The 11213-nt window shown below is 32.3% G+C and overlaps 1 protein-coding gene across 2 annotated transcripts; it reads right to left on the bottom strand.

The window, feature by feature from the left end:
- Positions 1-3251: 3251 nt before the first annotated feature.
- LOC145327674 (uncharacterized) lies at positions 3252-10979 on the bottom strand. 2 transcript variants are annotated; one of them, XM_080171234.1, is made up of 9 exons: positions 10931-10979; positions 8574-8638; positions 7709-7833; positions 6807-6919; positions 6462-6529; positions 5853-5909; positions 4710-5200; positions 3934-3984; positions 3252-3677 (listed from the first exon to the last, which is right to left on the bottom strand). In XM_080171234.1, the coding sequence occupies exons 2-7, from the start codon at positions 8635-8637 to the stop codon at positions 5163-5165; spliced, it is 465 nt and encodes a 154-aa protein (XP_080027360.1). In that variant the 5' UTR covers position 8638; positions 10931-10979; the 3' UTR covers positions 3252-3677; positions 3934-3984; positions 4710-5162. The 2 variants fall into 2 exon arrangements, with proteins under 2 accessions (XP_080027360.1, XP_080027359.1); XM_080171233.1 differs by having other exon boundaries at positions 3934-5200.
- Between the last annotated feature and the right edge of the window lie 234 nt (positions 10980-11213).

Genomic DNA, 11213 nt, shown 5'->3' with positions numbered 1-11213 from the left:
ATCATCATTGGGGATAAACACCAACTAAACATTTTCTAAAAAGGAATTTGCAGACAATTTTTTTACAGTGTAAGACTAGACACATGGCAAACAAAACTCAGTGTTGAAAAAAAGTTTGAGGTTTATATCTAATTACACCATAAATCCTAATTTTCTCCTCTCTCCTAAACTCTACTTTTTAGTTCAGAGTCATATTTTGCCTTTTTATTAGATACAAATGTATAAATGTATTGAAACCCCTCATTTTATCCCCTCAAAATTTGAAGAAAACAAGGATGACAACATCCATAAAAGCGAAGCACTGAAACAGTAGGACAAACGGACATTAACACTTGTATAGTGTCTGAACTTAATAATCAGAATATAAATCTATAAGAGTCGAAGCAAAATTATAAGTAAATTTGTTAAAAAACTGCTAGATACAGGATAATGTTTATGGACAACATACTTACATTTTTAGGGCTTGATTATAGAGATGCTACGCTTATACTATTGTACTTTGTTTTCCTAGGAATCAGTATTCAAAAAATCAGATATCGGATAATTTTATCTGATACAAATTTTGTTGTTAAAAAAGTTGAAAATTAACATGCTTAAAATGGACGTACGGACATTCTAGTAACGATTATAGAGTTGCTACGCTTTCTAAATCGTACCTGATTACTACAGGAATTACCATGCAAAGTTTGAAATCGATAGGACAATTCTAACATGCCTAAATTAACGAAAAAAGCTATTCGTTAAAGACGTACGGACGGACGGACTGACCCTTATTATAGAAAAGCTTCGCTTTTAAAAATACATTAGATTACCCCCCAAAAAATCTTTAGATTTGTTTACAATTTGCTTCTTGTTCTTTTGCAGGCATTCGGCTGTGTTTATATTTCAGAAGCTATAACATATAAGCTGATCTTGAAGATCCAATACAGAGTCGGGACATACAGCTCATGTCCCCTCTATTTTTTACTTTAATATATCATAAAAGGAGAGGTCATAGCCTTCTTTTTTCTTCGTTAGCTCAAAATAGTGTGTTACTGTTATAAAGATTTGATTAGGGGTAAATATTTAGTGTTTTAACTTTTTAACAATAATTTAAATCTACAACAATGGTGATTTTGTTTATTTCCATTGGAGATGTCATATTTACCATCTATTATTATATGATTATACTAGCGGCTGTGTTCCTAGCATCTAGGGGCTTTGTATTGGTTCGGGTAGGAAAGGGCAGAAAAGTAGCCTAAAACCATACCAAGACCTAAATCAAGAAATAAAATATCCTAAAACTATCCTAAAATCTAATTGAAGCTTCCATGAACTTTATAACTCAATCGGCTTAGAAGTTATTGAAATCTTAAGCTTCAGACAAAAAACTCTTACTACTTTATATAATAGGATTATCTATTATCTAAAACTAGTAACCAAGGAAACTTTCCATTTAATAATTGCAAACTTATTGCTGTTTTCAAAGCCTAAATGTAAAAGTATAGTTGTATAATCCAGACATCTACCTGGCCCAAGTGATAGAGACCCTTTTCTTATGCTAGCAAATTGTTCTTTTGTAGTGTTTTCTTTGCTGTGTTTTTATTTCCAACGCTATTAGCTGATTTCAAAGACCCAATACTAAATTGGGATAGGACCCCCACACTGTGGGAAGAGTAACATACACGGTGTTTCAAAAAAAACTGCGTTTTCCGGTTTTGGGAAATAACCAGAAGGAGTATGAAAAAAATAATTATATGTCCATATTCTCTGTACAAATGTGCATTACATTTACTTAAGGTGTTTTTTGATATCTCTAAAAATGTGGCTGTACTGATAAGTACATGTAGGGTAAAAATGCCTCATGCTGAAACTGTGATAACTATTAGATTCAATTAACTTATTTATTTTGTAACATTTTGGTTTGAAAGTACAATATTAAAGTAGTAAAAGGTTAAATCAATGTCCCCATTTGAGATTTTTTATATATTTTCTTTTTTTGGCCTCACGCAAAGAGCTTTTTAGATTATTCAGAATTTAGTTTTTTCTATTTCTCTATGGCAAAGTCATTTTTCATAAAAGATCTCCTTTAATACTGTGCGTATTAATAAATAAAACAAGTCACTTTTTATTTCATTTCAATATCTTAATAAATAAGCAAGTTATGTTGGTTTAAATTGTTGCTAAAAATGCGTTTTCTTAGATTAACTAAGTTTTATGAGTTAATCTGTTATGACCTGTCATCAAAATTAAGATAATAAGAGATTATAGAGGGAGGGATGAGGTACGGACATGAACATTTTTAATACTAAGAATCAAAATTCAAGCAATAAGATAATTGATTTTTGTTTTCATAACATGTATTTTAAATCAAATTTTAAATGTATTTATTAGAATATTTTGTTGTGCATGCTAATATATTGTTTTCAAGTAAAGAGAAGATTTTAATTCAACTTTATACCATAAAATTCTACGCGAATACAGTAACACACACACTTTTTAAATTCTTTGGGCTCTAAAAAGTGGCATTGTTTTAAGAGATATTAAAAATCACCTTTTATAAGTTCAATGCATATTTTTATAGAGAATATGGACATATGATTATTCTTTTTATACTCCTTCTGGTTGTTTCCCAAAACCGGAAAACGCAGTTTTTTTTGAAACACCGTGTATAGCTCATGCCCCCTCTATTCTTTTACTTTTATGTTTTACAGATTTTAAGGAACGGATGGGCGGACATTTTTCTGGAAAAACTAACAAATAGGCTGTTTATTACACTAGTCCCGAAGTTTTATAATAAAGTTTGAACTTTTATTGAATTTTGATTGGTTGGTTCATTAAGTTGGGTGTCTAAATGTTTCACGCACTAATTGTAATATGCACAAGTGGTAATTTCCTGTATCATCATTTGGGATATAATCTATCTATCGGCCATTGTCTTATCCCTATAGATTGCATATTTTCTTTTAATTCTTACCAATGTCAAATGTCGTCATATTTAAACACAAAATAAAAATTCTAAATAATGGATAAAGGATATACGTGGAGATATTGACAGGAGAAAATTTGTCGTCAATTTATCTTGCTAATCCTCATTTATTGGTCAGCTCATTATTCCAGTATGACGGGAGGGGATAGGGTAAATTGGGTAGATGGAGGGTATCGCTATTTTAGCTAGCTGCGAGCTTAACTTTATCAAAGTACATGAAACTCTGGTGCAACATCCACAAGTAATAACATACCTATTATTTTAACAAATAAAGTTCAATAGGTTTATTTTTTTCTAATATTTTATTTACAATGTTCTATACATCTTTATAAATTATCAAAAATATTATAATATAAGCAATTGGTATTCACAACATTTATTTATTGGGATTTATACTTCTTTGAATTTTATGCCTTTTCCCTAAAGTGCCTTATTGAGCACAAAAAGTCCCCCTTTTTCTTTATTTTTGAGATAAATTGTTTTGTTTATGTAAGGTTAGGTTAGGGTATATTGAGAACTGATTAGCCCTGTAGGGTTGGGCAAACTCTGGTTTTTGGCATCTTGAAAATTTCTACCCTTTATTTTCTTTTCATTGAAAAAAATTGCGGGGGAAAGGAGTCAGTGATCGACAGGCTCTTCAGATGAAAGCTTCGAATTTTCTTTCAATTTCTTCTTTTTTATACATTTCTTTAATTATCATTTTCTTAGTCTAAATAGAAAAATAAAGTTATATATTTATAGAAAAATAAATATATGTATATATATTTATAGCAGCGTGTTAAAGACAGCTTTTAAATCGTCTATAATTTGATGCTATATATTTTTTCAGTATTGCAAAATACCGGTTTTAATTCACCGGATATTAATTTGTTTTGAAGCCATACTGGAAAATACTTTCTTTACTTAAAGTTACTGGCATATAGTGATTTATTTACAATAAAATTTTAGGCCATACAATTTTTTACCTCTTGTTTACAAATTCCAGTGTCTAAGCCTCAGGAATTAGGTTTCTTCAACTGCAATAGAAGGAATATTCTAACTTAATTGTCGTTGATTTAAATAGCTTTCTATTGGTTCAGTGGTTTGCGAGTTAGATGTAAAATAAAAAAAATATTAAAAAGAACCCGAAATCTTAAAAGCTACAAATGGATGTATTATTAGTTGGATCTTACACCAGATTATTATGTACTCTAATAAAATGAAACTTGTAACAAGTTAAAAAAAAACGATTTCCCCTTACACACACTTTAGCCTATCACCCCCTCCCCCCCACACACACCCCCCTACTAGATGAATGAGCTGACCAATAAACTAAAGGTAAAATAGCAACCTTAATTTACTACAATTTTTCCCTTGTCGTAATATCCACGTGTATTCTACATCCATTAAGCTACAGTAATTTTACATAGTGACGGAGGTACTGACGTCCAAGCTTTTTATTTTTAGGGGTAACTTTACAAACTGTCTCAAAAATCAGCCATGTGACGTCATAAAAATGAGGGAGATGAGAGGAGAAGTGGGAAAGAAAACCCATAGAAAAAAGAGTTGGATATGTTACTTTAGAAGTATAAAATAAGGGTTTAGATTTGAGGGTGGTAATCTAATGTATTTTTATAAATTTGGACGGATGGGGGGGGGGGGAATGAGGGGTTTCAAAGTTTGAGGGGTTAAACACCCCTTACCCACACCCTTCGACGTTTTTGACTCTCAGAGTAGCTTTTTTTACTTTAAAAAAACTTACCCAATTGTTTCTTATTCAGTTACCGAATTCAGTCATTTTTTGCTGGCATTTTTAATACTTTTTGTGATTTTTACGTCAGTTTTATATGCATTTCAAATTTTTGTGATTTTGTGTTTTTTGTTTGTGTGTATGTCAATAGTATAAAATAGAAAATTTGTTCAGAGGTTTCAATCAATTGAAATTATGTAGTGTTTTCTTGTGTTATTATCAAAATCATGTTAATTTGAAAGTTTGGAAATTATTTTCCTTAAAGTGCCTTGTTGAGCATGAATCCCTTCCCAAACTTGTTTTTGAAAATAATTAAAGGTTAGTTAGTTTTTTTGTTTGTTTATTTCTTAAGGTCGGGTTATACTATGTTATATTGTGTACTGAGTTAAGCCCCCTTTTAATAAACATAAGGGAGTGTGAGTGTTTCAATGCTCGACAGGCACTTTGAGGGAAAGCACCAAATAATTACTTACTTGTCACTGGTGGGCTGCTTGTTGTAACACCTAAAAAAGAAAATGGAATTGTTCTATTCCTTCAAAACTTTATGAAAAGGAGAGGGATCCATATATTCGCAAACCGAAGATTTTAGTACGTTAAGATACATCTTAAAAAGAAAAAGAAAAATTATATGTGTTTATAAGTTGAGTTTAATATTTTTGTATTTGTTCAATATTGATTTTGACATTTCAAAGCATTTTTGATGGTAATAGATATAAAATACCTATTTATTGCATCTTATTATATTCAGGAGTCCGCGGATATTAAAATTAAAAATTATTAGATTAAAACCAGTTTTAAAAACCACGTGGCACCGAAAAACTAGGCTAGCAAAACTTGTGTTAATTTTTTTTTAATATTCGTGAAAAATTCTCTGTAATACACTGCTATACATGATTTTTCGGTATTACCGAGAACAGGTTCTAACCCAGCAGATAATAATTGGTTTTGAAGCCATTTTGGATTTTTTTCAAACTGCTGTATTGGCGGAATGCCTTGCCAAAAACAGGTGCACCACATTACAATGCACAGCTATGACTTCTGAGACAAAAGTCGTGAAATCAAAGGGTTGGTTGTCTGAAAGACATATGACCATGATGTGTATTATCAACAGACAGACCATCCATGTAAAACTTAAAGAGTAGCTGCTTAACTCACCAGATCCTGATGTGCATCTGATGGTACAGGTAAAGCTGGGACCATTCTTTCTTTTTCCTAAAATATAATTAAATAACAATCCTTATATTAAGTTCATGATAATTATATCTTTCAGGGAGGGATTCTTAAACCTCCAAAGATAACTTGCCTAGAGAAAAATAAGCAAAATTAGTCATCTGTTGAATCATACAACCCAATTAAGATTTAAGTAACAGAAAATAAAACTTGGGTATAAGCCCTTTCGTGGCAACGACCCTTAAGGGGCGTTTCTTCGTATTTTCACAGTAGCTTTTCTCCTATTTCTAGCCCCTGCAGGGGGGGGGGGGGTTAGAAATAGGAGGCAACACTTAACCCAATATAACCTAACCTAAACTAAAATGACCTATCAAAAGCCATTTTGAAAATACCAATTTACAGTCCAGTGTCCCCTCCCTGTACCTGTTTCATTCAGGGATTAAACAATGGAGAAAAATAATAGTCAAGCCACCTTTCCACCCCCCCCCCCCCTCCTCCAAAAAGTCAGGGAAGAACCAATGAGCGATAAATTTATGTACATTCCAAATGATGATAAACAAAGTTACCCTCCAGGCTTTCTTCTAATTGTCTTACCTGCAAAAAATCTCAAGCTGAAAGTGGTGGAAACTGCATAATTGTTTGGAGGAGTGGTGGAACAAAACCTAAAGAAAAACAAGGATAAACACATCAGAATGTAGGACAAACAAATATAATGTTAGAGAAACTTTTATTTCTTAAAACAAAATTTATTTGAATAGAAGAAATACAAATGTACTTTCACTGTAAGACTTGGCGTTGCTTAAAACATTTAGACAAAATTTGAACCAACCAATTAGGATTTAATGAAAGTCTTTAGTTTGTAGGACAAAAGAGTGAGCGTGTGCGGGCATCTGTAGAATTTACAGTCTAATTTCCTTTCTCTCCCTGAATTAAACCTACCTTTTCTTGGCACCATTTGAAGTGATCTCTAGGTAGTCTCCTCTGGTACAGGCTGTGTTGGATTTTATATTGAAGTTCGTACAGGATACTTCGGCAGCAGTACAGGTACCAGCCTATAATAAATATAGTTATGATGATGACTCTAGGGTGGCTTGGTGTCGCTTCGGGTTCTAGGCCTCTCCACGAACCTTGAAACATAGTCCGCTTAATATTGCGGTGTATAGCGTCAATTCGTCCATCAGACGACCAAACCTTTAATTTCACGACCTTCGTCTGAGAAATCCTAACTATGATTATGAGTTGCGGTTGTTTTAGGCTAAGGCATTCCCTTTAATCTAATTATTTATGTCACGCATTTGACCTAGCAGGAGTAGGAACAATTTCTAACGTGTTTAGTTATGAGTTTCGAACCTATCACCTTCCCAAAAACGAGTTGATTCTCTACGTGTTACGCCTCAGTCGCGGGTATCAATATAGATAGTGATGTAGAAATATAGATCCTTACTCAGAAAATTGGACCAATAGAGGAACAGCAGAAAAATCTGGTTATATTATTGGACAGAAAGTGTACAGATTTAGGTACTAACATTTAGTTATTATTTATTTCATTAACATAACAAAAAGTTTGGCATAAATACTAATAGTCAAATCTCTTAGGATACAGCTTTGATTGTCTTAATTTACTTAGGGTAAAAATTTCTTTACTCGCATAATGTGATTGAAGCATATGTAAGTACTTACCTCAAAACATTGTACCTTTTATATCATATGAAAAATTGGCATTGAATTAAATGAATAAAAAATAGGATAGTAATACAAAAATTACTTTTACGTTGTTACAGAATAACAAACGAATGAACGGGCATAATAGTTATAGAGTAGCTGCGCTAATAAACAATTACCTTGTAGTTGACCCTACAGTTCATAGTGTTGTAATAGTTAGTATTGGGTGATGGCTTATAGGTATAGGAATCTCCAGTGTTTAGAATTATAGCCTTGCTGGATTTTCCATCCGGACACACATAATCTGAAAAATCATAGTTTTTAAAAAAAATATAAAAAAAATTATAGATAAAAATTGTGTGGGGTGTCAACTTCCCCTGAAAATTGGAATTGAGAAATCCTAAATATTCCCTTTTACACCCCTCCAAGAAAAACCCTGTGTACGCAACTGAGGTGGATTCTTAAAAAACTTTTTGGTTCACTAAAATTAGTGAGGCTCGCTAAAAAATTGTGAAAAATCCTCTAAAATCATAAAAAAAATCTTCAAAAAATAAGTAAATCATAAAAGGGTTATTTACATAAGATTTTGTTTAATATTTTAATATTTGCGTATTTTAATGCGATTTTGGAGAATTTTTCACAAAAAATTTTTAGTGAGGCAGTGAGCCAAAAAGTTTTTTTAAGAATCCACTTCTGTACATAAAATGCTCTTTTGATCTTCAATAGAAGTTCTGAATTCACGTTTCTTAAAACTTACAAAAAAAAAGAAATAATTAAATAGAAGCTTCCTTTTCAGGGATCTTAGGGGATAAGACAATTAAAGATAAAATTATGGCCACCATAATATATCCTTCTAATAGATTAACAAGATGTGTGTTTTTCTGTTTGTTTGTACCGAAGAATCTCTCAAACTGCTGAACCGATCGAAATTTTTTTTACTGCTGTTTGCTGTTTGTAAAACCTAACAACAATCTAACAAAAATTAAACTTGGGTAGCACTATAATTTACAGTCCAATGTCCCCTCCTACCCTGGATAAACTTACCTTTTGCGAAGGCTGCATTTAAACAGGCAGATACCACCAGGACACACCAAAACAATCCTCTCATACTAAAAACATAATTTGATAACATAACAGTTATTTATCACATCGTATTATAGACAGCTTTCCGAAATAAATTGAATAAGATTAAAACAGTTTTGTTAGCCCGGGACTTTTTTGTTTCCCAGAGAACAGAGATTTTCCAGAGAACAGGTTCTAATACAGCGGTTATTAATCGGTTTTGAAGCCATGCTGAAAAATTTGTTACCCCTAGCGTTTTACTTATTAAAACAACAGTACCCCCTATTTAAACAAGGATGACAACATCCATAAAAGCGAAGCTCTGAAACGATATGACAGACATACATTAACTTTTGTTGAGTGTCAGAACTGAATATACAAAATATGAAAATAAAAGGTTTGACAAAATTATACGTAAATTTGTTGCAAAACTTCTTAAATACAGAAGAAGGACATACTGACATTTTTGATACTTGATTATAACGATGCTTCGCTTATAATATTGTACCTTATTGTAATAGGAATCAGTAATCAAAAAATCAGATCGATCGGATGATTTTAACACATAAAAAATTGTTATTAAAAAAGTACAAAAATCAACATGTTTAAAATGGACGTACGGACATTATGGTAACGATTATAGAGTTTCTACGCTTTCTAAGTCGTACCTAACTACTACAGGAATCAACATGCAAAGTTTGAAATGGATAGGACAATTTTAACATGCCTAAATTAACGAATAAAAGCTAACTATCTCGGACGGACGGACGTACGGACCGACCCTAATTATAGAAAAGCTTCGCTTTTAAAAAACAAGGATGACAACATCCATAAAAGCGAAGCACTGAAACGGTAGGACAAACGGACATTAACACTTGTATAGTATCTGAACTGAAAAATCGGAACATAAATGTATAAATGTCGAATCAAAATTGTAGGTAAATTTGTTGAAAAACTGCAAAAAACAGGATAATGTTTATGGACATACTTACATTTTTGGACTTGATTATAGAGTTGCTTCGCTTATAATATTGTTCTTTGTTGTCCCAGGAATCAATATACCAAAAATCAGATCAAACGGATAATTAAAACACTTGAAAATTTGTTGTTAAAAAAGTAGAAAAATCAACATGTTTAAAATGGACGTACGGACATTCTGGTACTGATTATAGAGTTGATACGCTTTCTAAATCGTACCCAACTACTACAGGAATCATCATGCAAAGTTTGAAATCGATAGGACAATTCTAACATGCCTAAATTAACGAATAAAAGCTATCTATCTCGGACGGACGGACGGACGGACGTACGGACGGACGTACGGACGGACGGACCGACCCTAATTATAGAAAAGCTTCGCTTTTAACAAGGATGACAACATCCATAAAAGCGAAGCACTGAAACGGTAGGACAAACGGACATTAACACTTGTATAGTATCTGAACTGAAAAATCGGAACATAAATGTATAAATGTCGAATCAAAATTGTAGGTAAATTTGTTGAAAAACTGCAAAAAACAGGATAATGTTTATGGACATACTTACATTTTTGGACTTGATTATAGAGTTGCTTCGCTTATAATATTGTTCTTTGTTGTCCCAGGAATCAATATACCAAAAATCAGATCAAACGGATAATTAAAACACTTGAAAATTTGTTGTTAAAAAAGTAGAAAAATCAACATGTTTAAAATGGACGTACGGACATTCTGGTACTGATTATAGAGTTGATACGCTTTCTAAATCGTACCCAACTACTACAGGAATCATCATGCAAAGTTTGAAATCGATAGGACAATTCTAACATGCCTAAATTAACGAATAAAAGCTATCTATCTCGGACGGACGGACGGACGGACGTACGGACGGACGTACGGACGGACGGACCGACCCTAATTATAGAAAAGCTTCGCTTTTAAAAACATATGCAGCTATTATGTATGTTGATAATAAGAGGGTCGCTTCTGACCATTTGCACTATACTTTACTTTGTCCGTTTGTAGATTTAAGATAATTTTGTTATTATTAATGTTGTCATCATTGTTATAAACTTAATATAATTAAGTTTTAAAAATCTTAATTTAACGGAAAGTATTGTTAATTCAGGCATTCTAGAATTGCCTGATCAATGCTAATTTTTGGAACAATGATTCCTAGAACAGCAAAGTACAATATCTTAAGCAGATCATCTCTATAATCAAGTCATAAAACTGTAAGTATGTCCGAAAACAGTATCCCGTATTTCCAAAATTTTGCAATGTTAAAGTTTTACGTTCTAACGCCTGATGTTAAAGCTTCGCTTTTATGGATGTTGTCATCCTTGTAAAGTTATCTGTTACCTGTTTGCTCGGATGATAACCACTTAGGAAAAGATCCACGTAAACACTGAATCATAATCAAGCTTATTACGTTTAATATTAATTCATAACTAGGATGACAACATTAGTAAAAGCGAAGCTGTAGAATTAAAATAGTTTAAGATATATGTATCAAATACTAGGTGTCCCTTAAAAATTGTGTATTCTTATACGAAAGTAACAGGATGTCTATGTTTGTGTGTCTGTACCGAAGGATCTCGCTAACCGCTGAACCGATACAGTTCTCCTTAACAGTGTGGCTACT

Source organism: Acartia tonsa, chromosome 9, assembly GCF_053477335.1.
Source record: "Acartia tonsa isolate MP-2025a chromosome 9, ASM5347733v1, whole genome shotgun sequence".
Lineage (NCBI taxonomy): Eukaryota > Metazoa > Arthropoda > Copepoda > Calanoida > Acartiidae > Acartia > Acartia tonsa.
Note: the sequence above shows the minus strand (reverse complement) of the source record. Positions and strands in the feature narration are given on the sequence as shown.

Bases quoted from the DNA above. Each gene is read 5' to 3' on its own strand.
- LOC145327674 (XM_080171233.1), bottom strand. From the start codon at position 8,637: ATGAGAGGATTGTTTTGGTGTGTCCTGGTGGTATCTGCCTGTTTAAAT. The intron at 6,920-7,708 runs GTAATTGTTTAT...TATTTATTATAG, and splicing joins ACTGTAGGGTCAACTACAAG to GCTGGTACCTGTACTGCTGC. The intron at 6,530-6,806 runs GTAGGTTTAATT...GTTTTTCTTTAG, and splicing joins TCAAATGGTGCCAAGAAAAG to GTTTTGTTCCACCACTCCTC.